This window comes from Myotis brandtii, unplaced genomic scaffold, assembly GCF_000412655.1.
Source record: "Myotis brandtii unplaced genomic scaffold, ASM41265v1 scaffold658, whole genome shotgun sequence".
Classification (NCBI taxonomy): domain Eukaryota; kingdom Metazoa; phylum Chordata; class Mammalia; order Chiroptera; family Vespertilionidae; genus Myotis; species Myotis brandtii.
In genome coordinates this window covers 835,952-855,402 of record NW_005370558.1, presented here as the reverse complement: position 1 = coordinate 855,402, position 19,451 = coordinate 835,952, and the positions used below count along the sequence as shown (strand labels likewise).

At 39.7% G+C, this 19,451-nt stretch overlaps 2 protein-coding genes across 7 annotated transcripts; both read right to left on the bottom strand.

Moving 5' to 3' along the window:
* On the bottom strand, window positions 1-18,362 carry ZBTB6 (zinc finger and BTB domain containing 6). 4 transcript variants are annotated; one of them, XM_005880905.2, is made up of 3 exons: window positions 18,310-18,352; window positions 3,400-3,463; window positions 1-1,992 (listed from the first exon to the last, which is right to left on the bottom strand). In XM_005880905.2, exon 3 carries the CDS (start codon window positions 1,981-1,983, stop codon window positions 733-735), a length of 1,251 nt encoding a protein of 416 aa, XP_005880967.2. In that variant the 5' UTR covers window positions 1,984-1,992; window positions 3,400-3,463; window positions 18,310-18,352; the 3' UTR covers window positions 1-732. The 4 variants fall into 4 exon arrangements, with proteins under 4 accessions (XP_005880967.2, XP_014384385.1, XP_014384387.1 ...); XM_014528899.1 differs by lacking the exon at window positions 3,400-3,463 and having other exon boundaries at window positions 18,310-18,362; XM_014528901.1 differs by lacking the exon at window positions 3,400-3,463 and having other exon boundaries at window positions 18,314-18,358.
* Window positions 4,478-18,467, bottom strand: ZBTB26 (zinc finger and BTB domain containing 26). Of its 3 annotated transcripts, none has more exons than XM_014528897.1 (2): window positions 18,310-18,467; window positions 4,478-8,742 (listed from the first exon to the last, which is right to left on the bottom strand). In XM_014528897.1, the coding sequence occupies exons 1-2, from the start codon at window positions 18,465-18,467 to the stop codon at window positions 7,407-7,409; spliced, it is 1,494 nt and encodes a 497-aa protein (XP_014384383.1). In that variant the 3' UTR covers window positions 4,478-7,406. The 3 variants fall into 3 exon arrangements, with proteins under 3 accessions (XP_014384383.1, XP_005880968.1, XP_014384384.1); XM_005880906.2 differs by having other exon boundaries at window positions 18,314-18,380; XM_014528898.1 differs by lacking the exon at window positions 18,310-18,467 and adding an exon at window positions 12,170-12,439.
* Between the last annotated feature and the right edge of the window lie 984 nt (window positions 18,468-19,451).

Sequence of the window (19,451 nt, the reverse complement as noted above, 5' to 3'; positions counted from 1 at the left end):
AAAAGTAATTTTTTAGAGCTTCAAGCCAATGGTATGTTTTTACTAGCCACAAAATTATTAGATGCCACTGCATTAAATAAAATCAAGACATTTGGGCCTAATGAATAATTTATAAAATATGTATACTAACAAACCATGGAAATAGTTTTAAGAAAGGTATAAGCAAATTCTGCTATTCCCAAGTGAATATGAATTATGTTCTTTTACATTTTATAACAACAGGTACCTTGGTGTTTAGTTTGCAATCCAAAAGCAGTAGGTTAAAAATTTATTAGTCCTATCTGATTTTAAAGTGACTAATAATGGATAACAGGGTGTTTTAAATTTTATCTTTCCATTATCTTAACTCATTAAAGTTATTACATGGCTAGGTTATTTTACACTTCCATCAACTACATAGATACTCAAAATCTGAATATGGAAATTCTGCTGGATCCGCTGTCATTAGAATCAATAATATTTAAGAGAAGAACAGTATTTCTCTAGGTATACAACTGGGACTTATATAACACAAGATGTGAGAGAGCATTCCATCAGCTTTATCATGTCTCCCACACTTTGGAACTCTTAGTATAAGCTCAGAAAGAATAATGTATAGGCAGACCAAAAATAAGACCCAAAGATGAGGAGGAAAACAATATTACAAATGTTGCATTTCTATAGAAAGACTTGCCTAACATAGCTTCCATAGCAAGGTGTGATTGTACTTATAATAGATTTTGCTTTTTGAGATCATGAATAGGTATTTTTTTCACCACTGCTCCGGCCATGCACAGAGGTCACATGCTTTTTCAGGGCAGATTTGTGCTTGAAATCCATGTCACAACACTGGCATTTGTATGGCCGATCCCCACTATGTATGTTCAAGTGGTCCTGCAACGTGCTTTTAGCGGTAAATGTCTTCAAGCACACAGTACACTGAAAGGGCCGTATGCCCATGTGCCCTCGAATGTGCCGGTTGAGATTTTTCTTCTGTGTAAATGTTTTCCCACACTGTAAGCACAAGAACAGTTTATGCATCTTAAGGTGGCGCAGATAATTTTCAACATGAAGAAATCCTCGTGGACACCTGGGGCACTGGTGTCTCAGAGAATAAATATCTTCCAGGTTCTGAATCTCATTTGCTGTTCCATGACTTCCTTCAGTATTCCCACAAAATGAGCCCTGATCTTGACTCCCAGGAACTTCTGCCACTCTGCTCTCAACCGTAGAATTGATCAGTGAATGCTGTGTTTCAGAGAAATACATGCTTGCTTTTGACGAGGTACAAGGCTGTGAAAACTGCCCATTTTCTACACCATCGGTATTTATAGATTCCACACGGAGGATACAAATTTCATTGTCTTTAAAACCTATATCAACTGAAGACAGCTCTGGTGACTTCATTTCCTGTCTCTCTGATGTCAAGCTCTCTACTGTAGACTGCAACACATTGCTTTCCTCTTCTTTAACGTGGAAATCTATGTTTACAGGACTATCTTCTGAAATTTCGATGATCTCACAGTCTTTATCTGTATTTTCTTCCTCATTTTTAACATCTGGGTTAGAGGATTGACACAGGTCGGTATGCTGATTGTTGTTTTTCATAGAAAGGTCAATTTCCAGGTATCCTGACAAAGCTTCTGTACACTTTTCCACAATGTGAACCATCTGAAGGTAACTAGCAGCAGTTAAGTATTTCAAAAGCTCTTTCCTTTTCACTTCAAGTGCTCCAGTATAGCAAGAGAGCAACAATTTTCTGCCAACTTCCGCACTCTGCAAGATGGTAATTCTGACATGTTTTGACTGTGTGAGTAAAAACTGATCTCTCATGAAAGTGGAGCAAGCAGCTAATATCACCTTGTGCCCCTGGAACTCGGTGTCATTAATATAAATTGATACATCACAAAATAAATTCTGCTGTCTCAAGAGATTCATTTTCTGCAAGACTGCATCTCCTTGCTGTTCAAACTGGAAGTGCAGAACATCAGACTCCGCAGCCATGGTCAAAATCTAAGCAAAATATAATACAAACACTGCTGTAAGGATAAGGAATGCTTTCCTACACTGTGCTAGTAAAAACAAACAAAATTTTAAAGTCCCAAACCTGAATTGGGTAAAAGAATACTCACTCAAATTTTACTCTGGGTGCTAAGAATAAATTCCAGAAAATTAAACCTTAAAATCCAGAAAAATTAAGATGCATTTCTCTCTGATCTCGTGGCACATTTTTCATATTTTTGTTACAGCATTTATATTATATTGAATTGTAGTTAACAGATTCTATATTTTTCTCCTTGGCTAAATTTATGTGCCTTGTATAGTTAATGCTACTACTAAATGGCTGTAAGTTTCCCAAATTAGAAACCTTAATGTAATCTCCAAACTTTAGACTCCCCATCACTACTGCAGGTCTTTATTCTGTTCACCTGGACCACTGCCATGTCTTCCAAAAGTTCTCCTTGATACCAGTCTCTTATATTCCAAACTACCCTACTGAGTGCCACCAAAATTGACATCTTTTATTTATTTTTTTAAAAAATATCAGAGAGGGAGGAAGAGGGAGTGAGAGAGAGATAGAAGCATCCATAATGAGAGAGAATCATTGCTTGGCTGCCTCCTGCACGCCCCCTACTGGGGATCGAGCCTGCAACCCGGGCATGTGCCCTCGACCAGAATTGAACTCGGGACCCTTCAGTCCACAGGGCAACGCGCCATCCACTGAGCAGAATTGAACCCGGGACCCTTCAGTCCGCAGGGCAACGCGCCATCCACTGAGCTAAACTGGCTAGGGCAAATTGACATCTTTCAAAACTTTTCTTTCCCCCCCCCTCTCCAGCTGCCCTCTACCTACGGGACAGCCTAACCTTCTTAGCAAATAAAAGCTCACTCATGATTTGGCCTTAAGTACCTTTATAGCTTTATCTTTTCTCTACTCTTTTTCATGGAAGTTTCTTTGATATTCAGATTTTCACCATTGCCCAGGCAAGAAGACCCCCGAATGCACCTTTGCACATGTTACGCTCCCGTTACTTTTTCCAGCTAGCGATTTAGCTCCTTTAAGGCCTAAATTAAGTAAGGCTTCCTAGACTCCTCCTGTCTCCCCCTTAAGAGTCGGTTGCTCCCAGAGCATCACGAAACAGCGCCTCGTTTAGCCGAGTTCCTGCAGCGAACGCCGGGGACCGGCACAGAGCAGGAAGAGCTTAGGGAACGTCTGCGGAATTGAACCTGGGTTCCCAGTGGCCGGGAAGAGCCGCCAGCTTGCCACAGGTCTTCCTGAGCCAAGCCCAACAGGACCAAGGCCCTGTCGGCCAGGCGGTTGCAGGACCAGCCCAGCCACCGCCGGGCAGCACCCAGCTGCCCCCCTCCTCCTCCTCGTGGGGCTTCCCCACCCGCCGCGTCTCCCTGGCGCTCACTCACCCACTCGGAAAACCAGAACCGACGTTTCCGCAGCAAAGGGCCCGGACCGGAAGGTAGACTTAGTCTGGAAGGAAATACATCCGGTGTCAACCACCTTGACCCCGCAGGGGGCGGGCTGAGCATACCGGAAGGACATTCTGAGACATCCTCCCTTCCTCACTCCCCCACCCCTGCGGAATGACAGAAAGACGCCCAGTGCCGGCAAATCCCATTTCTCCTGTCCCTGATCAGTACGGGAGCCAATTCCCCTTCTGAATTCTCCCCAACATCCGAACCGCAGGAGGCTTGTGAAGTTGGGGTACAGTGCGTCCATCAGAATACCCCGCGCCGGGACCACAGGGCGGCCCTCGCGGATTATTATGGCCAGGTCCTCTCCTTTTACTGGGCCACCTGCAATTTAAAAGGTGATGGAGGAAGGAGACTGCCATGGGGATCAGTATCCGAGATTGCCTAGCTAATGCCCCATCAGGATCTGGCCCCAACCTCTGGATCTCTCTTCCTTTACTCTATCGCTTCCTTCTCACCTTCACGCCCCGCCCCGCCCCACGTTTTTGGGCAAACCCAAGCCTCTCATCTACTGTTTCCTCCCATATGCCCAATCCCTCCTCCCACTAACCCTTCAAAATCCCATCATCCTTAAAGCCACCAGGAACTGCCTTGAATTAGCTGGCTCTTAGCTGTCAAGCCAACCCATTTGGCTGCCTTCATTAGTGCAATTATCATTCCAGTATTGAAATCTGCGTCCCATCTAAGCAGAGGTACTTGGGGCAGTGCCTTACCGATCTTTACATTCCCCAAGACTAGCACTCAGTAGGCATCCAAGTATTTGCCAAATGAAGGAATTTCTGAACCAGCTCTTAAAAGCAGTTGCTTTACCCCTTAGTCAACAGGCTCTCATTTAAGTAACTGACCCTAGAAACAATTTCTGGTTAACTCATATTTGGTTCTGAAGCCAAGCTCAGCATATTTTATTAATATGTGTTTTAAAGAATAGGAATGAAGGAAGTATTCCTGTATTCAAATTCAAGCAATTGAAAAGGAAAGGAGGGGAGAAAAAATAAACTACTCACACCAGAGCTTTAATTGTCACACTTTTATTAAGGAAACTTCCCCATAATAAGTGAAGAGGTAGTTCATAGTATGTCTAACATACAACAGGTTTAAAACAGCTATTCACCAGCTGAAATAAAATGTTCTAGGTTGTTTTTTTTAGGACAATATTTAAAAGCAGTGACACTGGTCACCCTCCACTTACAGATTTTCTAAAAAAGAAACTAAAACAAATTAAAACCACATCTGATTTACCTCAGAGCTGCTTCGGTTTGGAGTTTGTCTTTAAAATTAAATAATAAATAAATAACTGTGATACAGTATCTTTTTTAAACCAACTATGGTAAAGAGTGTTCTCCCCTTTTTAGTTTTCCTGGGGATCCATAAAATACAAATGCTGAATAACTAAGGTTTTTAAAAATCTTCCTCTATAAAACTTACTTGATATCAATAATTTGACCACTTTGCAATACAATCTAAGAAACATGTATAAACAAAGAAGGAGAAAAGTAAAATCCCACCAAAATTAAGAAAATGTCTCACAGAAACAGAACACCGCCCCAGCCAAGAGGTTTGCAGTACAAAAGGTGAGAACTATAGCTTTTACAGATACAAAACCATCTAGATGCTGACTTTAAGTGATCAAAAAAAGCAAGGCAGTTTCCTTTATTACTCTTAGTTTAAAATCAAATTGATATCTTAGCTCCCTAAGACTACACGAAACTGTAAGATCTGCGAGAGCAGGGATCATTGCAATCTTACCTTCATATCCTCATCATCTAGCATAGTGCCTGGCAACAGTAGATGCTCAATAAATGCATCTTGAATGACTAGATGAACCCAGCAATAGTCTCCAACCAAAGAGAGCAATCTATTTTGAACCCATGACTTTTAGTCTTCAAACCAGTAACAAAAACAGGACATGAATATAAACAAAGGAAGCACTCCAACATGAAATTTCCATGCCAAAATGATGTTCAAAGGAAATAGTGACTTGTTGGTTAACATGGTAATGTCACACTGTTTTAGAGAACTGGTACTCTGCCTGGGTCATATAAAAACTGGAATGCTTGGCAGCATCATTAGACCATGTAATGAGTGACCTTAGATATAAGATATCTATTAGTCTTATCACTCAATTTTATTCTCATTTTAAATCTTTTAACAAAAGGTAGAAATAATACCTCAAGTCAGATTCACATGTAAATGTATCAAATTATAACAACTTTAAGAATTCCCTGACTACTCAAGTTAAACCTAATTTTTGGTTTATCGGTATATGCACTCTCATAGCTCAAACATGAAAACAAAATCCTGATGGAAATTAAATAAACACTGTTTCCAGACATAATCAGTTTCACATTTAGATCCTTCTCACATTTATTCTTATTTGTCCTTTCCCTCCCTAATACCCAGCAAATCAGTCACCTGCTTGGGAAGAATGTAATATTTATTCTAACTAAAAAATAACAAAAATAAATCCTTCTGTGATATTTTGTTTGCAAAATCCAGGCTGTCTTAGAAAGCCAATAGGGATTCACAAAGGTGAGCTTTTTGCTAATGTATTCTTGATTATGTACTAGATCTTTTTAAGCCAAGGGGTAGTGAGAAAAAATGAGGAGACATTAGCTCATATTTAGTCACTTATCTAATTTGGCCAACCTTGGCCAGGCCACCTCTTTGGGCTATTAATACCCCAACTTAAAAAAAAAAAAAAAGAGAGAGAGGTGGAGTAAATTATCTCTTAAGACTCTCTAAGGACTCTAACACTTCTATTACCTATGTCTAACTCATGGGTCAGAAACTAATAAGACTCAAAATTTTATTTCTGAACTACAACACACAGTTGTTCTGTTTTACCATACTTGGAAGATCAACTTTGTATTAGTGATCTATCAAACATAGCAAGGTGGGGCTATAGGAATATCTGAATGCAAAAGCCTGGTTGCTCATTCCACGACCCATTTTTTTCATCCATTTTAGAAATTAAGGTACATGAGAAAATGAGAATTCAGAGACTCTTAGAATACACTGAACAAAACTCTGAAGCCCAAACACCTTTCTGATGGCTAAACACCTCTCTGATAGCTAACCTCTAAAGCAGAGTCCAAAGACTGACTCCTAAATAGCTTCTTTTTAGAGAGACTATTATACTTTAGCACATTTTAAGTATGCTTGGAGCATCCTGACTTAAAAAGCATCAACAAATAAGTTACACATGAATAAGCGTTTGGCTTCTTTTGAGGAAGACGTCTCACGTTAAATTGTTGTACAAATGTACTTCTATTCTTTGTTGATTATGCTCCTCATGGTGATACCTAACTATGCCTGCAGGTGTTGCCGGAAAGATTGTACTCTGGTCTACGTGAACAATTCAGTGACATAAAGTTGGGGGCCATAATGCTGTTGAAAAGAGTGCTGAACAACTTAAAATACTTCTTTATAGCCAGTTCCAAGAAAAGTACAAATGGTAGGGAGTCATTCATTCATAGATGAATTATAAGTAGGCAACCAGAAGTTCTATCACATATTCAGGCCAATAGCAATATCACTTTATATCTTAGCCTATTTTCTGCCAAAGAAAAATATTATTCACTTCTCTTAGCATAGCATCCATTAGTGGATTGCAGGTGATGTTATTAACTTGTTGTGCCTTCTGAATGTGTCCAGTGAAAAGCCTAAAATGTGTCATAAGTCAATGTTAGGTAGACAAATGGAATACTCCTTGGGAAAGGAAGACAGGCATCACAAGATAATTCAAAACAGAAAATGGGAGAGGGCAAAAGGAAGGCAAGACCACTCCAAGTGGTAAGTTGCCTGGTCTGTTAGTACTTTGATTCATTCTACAACCTGCACAGAGGCTTTGGAGAAGTCAAGCTAGCAAAATCTCTTCTAAAAACACTCAAGACTATTGCCATGTTTTCAGTCACTTCTAGTTTTGAGCATAAAGCCCCTACTCAGTTCACACAAGTACTATCATTTCTTAGGTTCAGGACAGCTTGGGCCAGTTTACCTGCATCCAGGACCTGTGTTGCATCAGGCTGTGGCTGACACCCTTTAGAGTCTGTAACTGTTGTACATGCAAAAGAATCAAAATCCACTGTGAGGTCTTGCACATTTCTCTCATTGGCATTATCAAAGCTGTTTTTGCCATGCAGCTGTTTAAGGTGTTTCCTCAAAACTGGCTTATGTGCAAAAACCATGTCACAATAGTTACACTTATGGGGCTTATCTCCACTGTGAAGGTTAAGATGATCCTGTAAGGAACACTTCTGAGAAAAGGTTTTCCCACAGATCTTACACTGGAAAGGTTTAATGCCGGCATGCACACGCATGTGTCGATGAAGGTTGCCTTTCTGAGTAAAAGTCTTGCCGCAGAGTAGACACATAAAGAGTTTGTGCATTTTTAAATGGTTGGCGTAGTTCTCCAGGTGACGGAACACCCTGGTACACTTTGGGCATTGATGATGCCACTGTAGGCCTTTGTCTACACCTCGAATATTAGGCCCAAAGACATCTTTTGAGGCCAAGACGATGTTATCACTGCCTGTGTAAGAGAGGGCATAATTGTGGAGATGGTTTTGTTCTATTTCACTTACTCTGTTTTCCACAGTTGAATTTATCAGGGAGTGCTGGGGCTCTGATGAATGTAAAGCAGTGGGTTCAGAAGAAATAAACTGGTTCTGATCTTTTTTACTTCTAACCTCTGATACATCCCCAATAGATTCTACCTTAACAATCTGAATATCACTGTCCTCCATATCCATACTGTCTTCAGATGGATGAATACAAGGTGAGTCCTGCTTTGGGGAGCCTCTGGCATCTCCCTGCTGTTCTTTTGACTGGGGAGAAGCACTCTGCGGTTCACATCCCTCTTTACTATCCAGTGGTTGTTTTGGCTTTATAAACTTCCACAAGGCCTGTGTGCACCGTTCTACAATGTGGCTCATCTGAAGAAAACTCGCAGCAGTCAAGTAATTTACCAGTTCCATCTCAGGGAATTCCAGCACACCACTATAACAGGATAAGAGCAATTGTCTCCCCACTTCGGAACTCTGCAATATGGAGATTTTCACCTCTCTGGAATCATTCAGTAAAAACTGGTCTCTTAAGAAGGGGGAACCTGCAGCAAACACAATTTTATGCCCCTGGACCTCAATATCATCTATGAGAACTGTAACATCACAAAATTTATTCTCTTCTCTTAATTTGTTCATTTTTTGTAACATTGAATCTCCATAATTTTCAAACTTGAAGTGAAGGAGATCTGATCTTTCAGACATTTTGGCAGACCTAAAGAACAGAAATGTAAAAAGGATGAATTTAAGAAAATTCAAACAATGAAGAAACCTGAATTTTCTTTCCAAAACCAAATTTGTGTTATCATATCTGTTTGTATGTATCCAAATGAAATTTGCCTTGAAAGAGGAAACAGTATAACAGCTTTCAAAGGCTGTTGAAAATTACTCCTTGTCAACATCAAGTGTCAACTGCACCTAAGGAGTGGACTTGTATCAGTATAAATAGCTTGGCATTCATTCAACTCTTAAAGATACAGGAACGGTACTTGAGTTATTCCATGAGCATTTTTTTTTCTTCACAAATGAGAATTCTTTCAGGTTTCAAAAAGAAACTAAAACATCCCAACAAGTAATAATAACATAACTATTTTCTTTTGCACGACACTGTGAACCTCCTTCTTCAAAGACAAAACATTGCTCTTTTGCTTTGTATTTTAAAGAACTGCAATGACATTGCTTGCCCCATTCCTGGGTAAACTGTCTTCTATTTAAAAGGATGTGTATTTATTCACACAAGTATTTCTACAATAAAATGAAAGTTACAGACCTAAAGGGATAATGTATATCCTGTGCATTGGACAAATCTAATTCTCTCTTGAGAAATATTTCTTGATATAGAAAGGAAATAAAATATTTGATATAGAAAAAACATAAACCACTTGGTGGGAATCGGAGTAAGAGTAAATATATAATTAATTTTTACTAGATTCTGGTCTTTCTTCTTTGCCCAACTTTATACATCATTATTCATCAACTGGACAACTAGAACAGACTCACACATGTTCCTTGGCTTCCTGGTTCTATTCCTTTTAATCCAACTCCTACATCACCACATGACATCTTTAGAAAATACAGATCTGATTATATTCAACCCCTACCTAAAGTCCTGTGATTGTCCATTGTCTTGTGGATAAATACTAACCTCTTGAGTATAAACTTATTAAGTAAACTAATAATAATTAAGATAAACATTGGCATAACACATTCAACTATGGAGAAGGTGTCTTTGCCAAAATTCTCTGCATATTTGTCCCTTTATAGAAAAAATAAATATGGAAGAAGTCCCCATATTCTGATTCCATACTCTCCAAATAATTTTCTGGTAGCTTGGCTTCCTGTGTGTATCTCTAAAAGGAAGGATGAATTAGCTATGCCACCAGCCATTGTAAAAATAATAAACTGGCATTCTCTGTCTATATACCAGTCTCCAGTGAGATCAGTAGAATATCAGCTATACCTTGAGAAATAGCTCTAAAATTTCAGTCCATCAATAAATTCACCTTGAATTTTGAGCATTCATCAACTCTGTAGTTGAGAATTATAAGACAACCAGCTGCTCTTGGCCACATCTGGATCCTAAAGCCCAATCTTTATAATTTTACCTTCTATAACACTGATCTGCAAAGGTTCATAGAACACCAGCTCCTGAAGGCAGAGTCTAAGTCTTTTTTAAAAAATATATTTTATTGATTTATTTTTTATTTTTTACAGAGAGGAAGGGAGAGGGATAGTTAGAAACATCAATGAGAGAGAAACATCGATCAGCTGCCTCCTGCACACCCACTACTGGGGATGTGACAGCAACCAAGGTACATGCCCTTGACCGGAATCGAACCTGGGACCCTTCAGTCCGCAGGCTGACACTCTATCCACTGAGCCAAACCAGTTAGGGTTTAAGTCTTATATTGCTCAGTGCCTGGTGCATGATGGCATTCTACTGACTCCAAGCCTTAGCACAGTTATTTCTTTAGTCTAGAACACTGCTCCTAGCCAATTCTGACTTTATTTCCTCTGAGAGGCCCTTCCCTGACCCTTTAGACCAGTGGTTCTCAACCTTCCTAATGCCGCGACCCTTTAATACAGTTCCTCATGTTGTGGTGACCCCAACCATAAAATTATTTTCATTGCTACTTCATAACTAATTTTGCTGTTATGAATTGTAATGTAAATATCTGATATGCAGGATGTATTTTCATTGTTATAAACGGAATATAATTAAAGCATAGTGGTTAATCACAAAACAATATGTAATTATAGCCCTAACTGGTTTGGCTCAGTGGATAGAGCATCAGCCTGCGGACTCAAGGGTCCCGGGTTCGATTCCGGTCAAGGGCATGTACCTTGGTTGCGGGCACATCCCCAGTGGGGAGTGTGCAGGAGGCAGCTGATCGATGTTTCTAACTCTCTATCCCTCTCCCTTCCTCTCTGTAAAAAATCAATAAAATATATTAAAAAAAAAATGAAATTATATATGTGTTTTCTGATGGTCTTTGGCGACCCCTGTGAAAGGGTCGTTCGACCCCCAAAGGGGTCGCAACCCACAGGTTGGTGACCCACAGGTTGAGAACCGCTGCTTTAGACTAACAGTTTTCTCTACTGAACCCATTGCTTGGTACTTCTATCATAACACTAAAAATCATTTGTTAAATACTTGTTCCTTCCCCTCCAAACTGCAAGCTTCATGGCATTAGACAGAAACATCTCCATCCTATTCAACAGGCTAATGTTGGGAACATCCATCTTCTAAAGCCAACCACTTTTTCCTTTCGCTTCAAATTATACTTCTTGCAGCCACAATATTGGTCAAACCCTCTTCTGTTCAAACTGATGTCTTCTCCTGCCACCTAATACTGTACTAAACACACAGCAGCGCCCAGTTTGTGTTTGTTAAACCTACAGGATTTGTTTGGCAGTGGTAAGAAGGAAGAACTGCAGTTAGGAAGACCAGCTCAGCATCTGCAGAAGCATTACAGGTCTGAGGCCATGGAGCTTAGGAAGGAATGAAAATGGGAATACGGAGCAAAGGAAAACAACAAAAGATATTTCATAGAACTTGGTAATTTACTGGATACAGAGAATGAAAAAAAGGAACGTGTAAAGGTTCTAAGCGTACAAGTTCAGCTAAATGAAACTGTCATTGAAAGAAAGGTGATATTTAGGAGGGAGAACTGGTATGGTACAGGTATATTAACAAAAATATACATAAGATGTCAAGAAGCAAATGTTGCATCAGAGAAAATATGGTGAATATCAGATAAAAAGGAGTAAATCTAGGAGATACAGAAAATATATCAGTAAAGAAACAGCAAAACTGTATTATCACTGGTCAGTGTTAGCAAATACAGTAGCTTAATATATTCATTCTGGAAAGAGTGAATGTCCCAATTGAAAAACAGAATTTTAAAAATGGCTATTGTTTCAAGTAACCAAACAAAAGGGGTATTCATTTTTAGAGTTTAGCTTGTCCTTAATCTACCCTCTGGTCAGTATTTTCCCACTCACACCCCAAAATGAGCATTAACGGCTTCCATCTGTAGTGTGACAGGACTCACAATACTTCATTGTTCCTTGGAGCTCCAAAGATGAGGAGCTGGAAGTTCCCTTTACTTACTCCTATCCATCAGTCTCAATAAACTTACCAGGAGGAACAGCCAAAGAGGTATTCAGGAAAGTGCTCGCATTGAATAAAAAAGACATTTTATTCTGTTTAAGAAGTTTTCAATAATGTGTGTCAGCCCACTCTATTGTTTCCCTTTGATAAACTCTTATTTCCAGGCCACAGTTTATCCCTTAATTGTTTCCTGTCACTAGTTTCTCTTTCCAATAGACTGTTAATTATTTGAGGGCAAAGATCAATTGCTACTTTTTACACAGATCATTCAACAAAACACAGCAGAATAATAAACTCTTATTATTCTGCTGTGTTCCCTATGAAATTATTATTGAGTGCCCTGGGGAAAATTTCTTACGAGGGTTTATTTCCAAAATACTTTTGATAATATAAAACTAAATTTTAAAAAAGCCTTTTTTTTTAAACTTTTTAAAAATGACAAAATGAAAGGAAATAATTGTGTTTCTTATAAACTGGCTTAATTTTATTTAAGAATTAAGAATTAAAGGAATAGTAGTTAATCTTTACTGAAACCTTGCTAATTTTACAGAAACCTTGCTATGTACCAGGTATAGGCTAAGTGCTTTACCAATATCGACCCATTTAATCCTCAAAATCCCTGTAAGGTAGGTATTATTATCTCTCCCACTTTACATATGAGGAAACTCAAGCTTGGAGAACATAAATAACGTCCTCAACTTAAGAGAGGTAGAAAGTGTTAAATATTAGAGTGGAACTTGTGCCCAAGCTTCGTGATGCCAAAATGTGTCCAACAACTAGGCTAGCTGAAGTTTTATAGGGACAATGTTAACTGTGGAACTGTTCAAATTTCCCTCCTCATATCCATTCAGCTGGATGCTTATGATTTATATGCTTTTGTGTATTTACTTCAATAAAAGGCTTATGTTTAAAAACAAAAAGTACAACTTAAAGTCAAATCTGTGTCAAGTCTAGAGGACCTTAATATCAATAGTGATTTATGTATTAGTCTTATCCCTGATTGCATTTTATACCCTTACCCTTGTTTTATCTTGCTTTCTCACCTATTTTAACTGTTATTTTTCCATCTTTTGTGTATTTATCTCTTTAGACTGAAACAATTCAATTTGCAAATAAAACAGAGAATAAAAATTACAAATATATTGGGTTTACAGAGTCCCCAACTGTGGTTAACATTTTAGTACAGTAATTGTCAAGTCTAGAGGACCTTAATATTAATATGATTTATGTATTAATCTTATCCCTGATTGCATTTTATACCCTTACCCTTGTTTTATCTTGCTTTCTCACCTATTTTAACTGTTATTTTTCCATCTTTTGTGTATTTATCTTTTTAGACTGAAACAATTCAATTTGCAAATAAAATAGAGAATAAAAATTACAGATATATTGGATTTACAGAGTCCCCAACTGTAGTTAACATTTAAGTAACTATTCATACTTTTCATAAAAACCACTCATATAATTCTAGATTATGGCAGAGCTTCCAGTAACTGGAAGAAATAACTGAGCAGGTAGAATTGGCCACCACATCCTGTTGATTCTTTCTTCAGAATGATTTCAAAATTCTCTCTATTCTTTTGAAAAAATATATTTTTATTGATTTCAGAGAGGAAGGGAGAGATACAAGTTTTGAATGACCTATTTCTCAAATATCAATGTAATTCTCACTTCAGATCACTTTCTCATCTCTCTCTCTCTCTCTCTCTCTCTCTCTCATTATTTCCATAGTTCTGGTCCTAATCATCTATTGCTTAGATTACTTCAATTAAATCTGAATCCGCCGTTTCCATTAGCAAGTTTTGAATATTTCTCAAATATCAATGTAATTCTCACTTAAGATCACTTTCTCTTTGTTTATATTTACATAATTTTTCCATAATTATGTCCATGTAACAAATGTGTCAACTGATTTGAAAATTTCCCTTTGTTCATACGTGTAACCAAGAAGGATCAGTAAATACGTATTCCAGGTTAGAAAATGTTCACTGGTATGCTCTGAGCAGTGAGAAAATACCCAAATTTCTTATGTCAAATGCCTCTAATAATTACTGATAAGGAAAACTTTTCTATCTGTACAACAATCCCCCAAGCTGTATGTCAGTCTGTTTCTTCATCTACCTCATAAAAGTGTCTTTATATTTCAACTTAGCACTCACAACTATTTGGAAATCTTTCTTTATCTCACTAACATCATATGCCATTTTTTAAAGATGTTGTAATATACTACAGCCTCTCTCTCTATAAACCTCAATCCTTTTCTTCTTTTGGGTAACTGTCAGAACACTACATTCTCCAAGTTTTCACACTTTTGTGTTTTTTCCCCCCTTATTATTCTACATAACATATACAGAAAGACATCATTTCTGGAAAAATTTTGAACATTGTAGATAAAGCCAAAGTCCCCTTTCCCAACTACCTTTCACTCAGTACTCAGCTTGTTCTAAGTTTGGTCCTTAATGACTCTCCCTCTCCCCATTTAACTTTTTTAGTTGGTTTATTTTAAAGAGAGGAAGGGAGGGAGGGAGAGATTTGTTGTTCCTCTTATTTATGTGTTCATTGGTTGATTCTTCTATGTGCCCTGACCTGACCAGCGATGGAACCCACAACCTTGGCGTTCCATGACGCTCTAACCAACTAAGCTACCTGGCTAGGACCCCTTCCTCATTTTAAAAACACTTCTGTATGCCTACCCACAGAAAATATAAAATTATGTTATTAGATATAAACTATACATATTGTTTGCAACTTTCTTTTCTCATTTATTGTTTTTGAGACCTATATATGATGAATAATTATAGACCTAGTTCATTCTTTTAAAACTGTTGTATAGAAGTGGGTAAGTTACTTAACTACTGGCCTCAGTTTTCCACCAGTCTTTTGCAAGTATGCCCAAAAGTATAATAGTACATATAACCTTCACAACTTAGTCCTTGATTTTTTCCTGTGTTTTATTTTTTTCAAGGCTTACTTCCTCAGAAGCCTGTCTGGTTTCTCAATGTTTTATTACATTCTCTATTTTAAAAATTCCTAAATCCTCTCCCTCAAGGCCAACCTTAACCAAACTTAACGCCAGTTGAAAGTACTCAAAATACTTGCCTTAGGCTATTACTGTATTGCTTGAAATACATGATGTCTAAACTATTGCATTATCTAAAATTCAATTAGTCAAAAATAAGAATTTATGGAGAATGGCTCTAAGGAAAGTAGATGTGGAGGCAAAGAAACCTGTTAGTATGCTATTACTCAAGCAGATCAAGATAGAAATAATGAGGACTGAACAGAGACAGTAATAGTATGGATGGAGAGAAGAAACAGAATTGAGAGTTTTTCCAAACAATCAACTGATGAACTTGGTGACCAAGGGGATGAACAAAAAAGGAAAGGTCAAGATGACACCAAGATATTTGGCTAGACTGACTGGATGTCTTTAAGAGTGCCATTCAATAAGCTAGGAAATACTGGAGGGGATGATCATGGGTCTGGTCTTAAAATGTTTAGTCAGAGGAGCTGGCATGGCATCAAGGGGAAGATCCATTAGCTAGTAGTTTTTCCAAACAATCAACTGATGAACTTGGTGACCAAGGGGATGAACAAGAAAGGAAAGGTCAAGATGACACCAAGATATTTGGCTAGAGTGACTGGATGTCTTTAAGAGTGCCATTCAATAAGCTAGGAAATACTGGAGGGGATGATCATGGGTCTGGTTTTAAAATGTTTAGTCAGAGGAGCCGGCATGGCATCAAGGGGAAGATCCATTAGTTAGTTGGATATGAGTCTGAAGTTGAAGAGGAGACTAGATTATAGATAGTAAGTGATAGATGAAAGCGTGATATAAATTGACCTAATTGTGAAAGAAATGGACCTAAGATGGCACAGATTGAAAGAAGATCTAAGATAGGAGGAAAGAAATAAAAAAGAAATACATAACAAATATAAAACCGTTACTTACCTTCTTCTCAATCTGGATCACTTTCTAAGCCTCTCCATTTTTTACCAATGAGCTTACCTTTGCTTAAAATTTCCCCACTCTTTTGACTCCCATATTTATTCACTGCTTACTTTAGTAGTATAAAACCATGGATTCTGGAGCCATATTTCCTAGGATCAAAACCCTGCTCAACCACTTACTAGCTGTGTGACCTTGGGCAAGTTATTTAACCACTTCTGTGCTTCCATATACCCAATGTCAAATAGTAATATTACTTCATAGAGTTGTTATGGGAAATTAAATTCATTTTAAAGTAAATTAAATTTAAAGATTAAGTTCATTTTAAAAAAAAAAGCTTAGAACAATACCCGGAATGAGCTCTATAAGCATTCCTTAGGTAAATAAACAAATAAAGCCTGTATATTTTCTCTGGGAAAGCCTTCATATGTGGCCTTTTCTCATTCTCATTTAACAACCAGTTGAGAACTCCATTATTTCATATATCATCACCTCATCACTCTGCTAAAATTGCTTTTTGAAGGATCACTAATGATTTCTTAATACAAAAAATTCAATATTTTTCCCCCCTCATTCCCCAAATGCTCTGCATGAATTGTTCCAGTGGCTTCCTTCTCAATATTCTCTTCTCTTGATTTCTGGGTCTTTTTGGTTATAAGAACTTTATATTCTTATGCTTTATCCCCTAAGTGTGCTTCTGCTGCTACACCAACTACTATTTCATAATGCAACCATTCCCCAAATTATTCCCTTCAATATCAATAATATCTTCTTGTTGGCAACTATTCCCATAGCTTCCACCTCTATGCAGATGACTCAAACCTTTACCTCTAGCCACAATATTTAGGCTAAGCTGCAGATTTGCACTTCAACTATACACTGGAAAGTTCCATTAGACCTTTAATGCAACATATCAAAAAAATAAATTTGTAATCTACACTAAGCTTATGGCTTTATCGCTGACAATGGCATCAATGTTCTTCAAATACCAAAAGCCTAAAACCTGGGAATCAGCTTGGGTACCTCTTCCACCCTCAAAAGCCAATTTATTAGGGAGTCTTCACACCATTCACTATAGCACACTTGCTTGCTTTCCAGTAATAACTTCATAATTCGATTTCAGGACTTCAATACTGCTAACTAAGCTGATGTCATTACTCCTTAAAACACACACGCGCGCGCGCACACACACACACACACACACACACACAAAACCCCCAATAAGTATACCTAGATTTTAGCTACAGAGTTCAGAATCAGTCTATAGAAACTTCTATTCTATAGACTGATCTCCAGCCTCCAATAAGTATACCTAGATTTTAGCTACAGAGTTCTGAATCAGTCTATAGGAATTTCTATTCTATAGACTGATCTCCAGAATAATATGGCTTTCTACAGTGCAACTTTGTATCATTCTCCTCCTTAAAATTCTGAAGACTATCCACCTCCTTTAGGAGTGAACCTTTCACTATCTGGACCTTGGTCTACTTTCCCAATCTCACATCTTATCCACACACAAGGACGCCCCCCCTTTCACCCCCCAATTTCCTCCTCTCCCCAGACAAGTTATGCTCAGTCATCCTTTCAAAGCATTGCAACTGTTTCTTCTGCCTGAAAAGCGCTTCACCTGAGGTTCAAGAAGTATAATTCAGAAGTCACTTTCTCTCTTCAGCCTTCCCAGCAGCTGCCCCTTGAGCAGTTCACACATGTATGACTCATACATACTCGATTGTAGGAGCACTTATTTGTTTATATCTGGCTCCCAAACTTGACTATAAAAACTGGAACGGTATCTTACGAATCCCCAGTGCCTGGCACAGCGCCAGTCATAGAAAAGGTGCTGCAGCCAGTAGCTGATGCGCAGGAAACCCCGGCAGAAGGATAACCTCATAGTGCTTCCCGCGGGCTGGCACCAAGGCCTTGCCAAAGCCTCCGCTCTGGCTCTTCCTACAAGAAACCAGAGTCAGGCGTCCGAGCCGACTGTTGGGACCTCGGCCGGGGTCGCAGGAGGAGGTCCCGGGAGCATCCTTAAAAACTCCGGAGGAGGGAAGGGAAAGGGGCGGGGCGCAGCGTGGGCTGGGCCAAGGGCTCCTTAAGTCCCCCCGGGCCTAGGCCAGCCCCTCGGCCCCCATCACGTCTGGCCCATCGAGGGCCCCAAGGGGCTCCATCCTGAGAGACCCCGTACCCCTGCCCGGTTCTGTGGCCGCCTCCGCACTTACAGACCCAGGGGAAGGCCACGGTCCGTATCCGGCACCACCAGGAGCTCCGGCCCCTCGGGGCTCCGGAATGGGGGAGGGGCAGGGAACCCGAGCCAAAGGGGGACCCAACGGAACCGGAAGGGCAGCCCTCGCGGACAGGGACGACTTCCAGGTCCCATGGTCCTCTCCGCCAATCGGAAGGCTCGAAAGGCGACGGGGCCGCGAGAGGGACTTTCCACGCGGAGGGCGGAGTGCGGATCGAGTGCTTTGGGCTCCAGGTGCGAGCGCTTACTCCTGAGACTTGGGGGTGCGGGGGTTCCTTAGCGTTTGGGGTTCTGGCTTCTCAGCGGCTCCTCTCGAGCTGGACCTCGACCTGCCTACATGGTCCTGGTCTGCATGGGCCTGGAGGACGCCTCCGCCCTGAAGCTTCGGTAAGTCTCGCCGGGGGATGTGGACTCGCCTTGTGGGGGGCCCTGAAAGCAAGTTCGCTCTCCTTGCTTTGGGATGTTGGTGTTTCCCGGGGGCCTCGCATTCCCGTGGCTTCCTTTACGTACTGCGTGCTGACCGTCCCCAAATTTCTCTCGCCAGCCCAGACGGCTCTCCTGAGCTCCAGGGCCAACCGCCTACAAGACATCTTCAATTGAATGTCCTAATGTCAGTGCACCCCCCACCCCCCAATGTACCTTTTGACCTTATCTCAAGTTCATCTTCTTATCTCCTGTGGTCCTGGTATAGGTGAACGGCATCATCCACGACTCAGCCCTGCCGACCAGGAAACTTGATCATCCTGGACTCCTTTTCCTTCTCCTTGCCAATCCAATTGCTCCCTGGGGTCTCCCTACTTGGGGGACGTGTTGTGGTAGAACACTCATAGTTATCATTTTAGTAATTTGTAAGTGTGAAGTTCTGGGGCATGAAGTACATTCACAGTGTTGAGTAATCGTCACCACTGCTATACCCAACCGACTTCATTCTTTTGCTTGTGGATAGCGTTTTCTCAGTACTATTGGTTGAAAAGACATTTATTTCCCCATTGAATGTTCTTGGCACCTTTGTTGAAAAATCAACTGACTTTATATGTGAGGGTTTATTTCTGGGCTCTCTCTTCTATTACATTGAACTATATGTCTGTCCTAATGCCGATAACATAATATTTTTGTTTT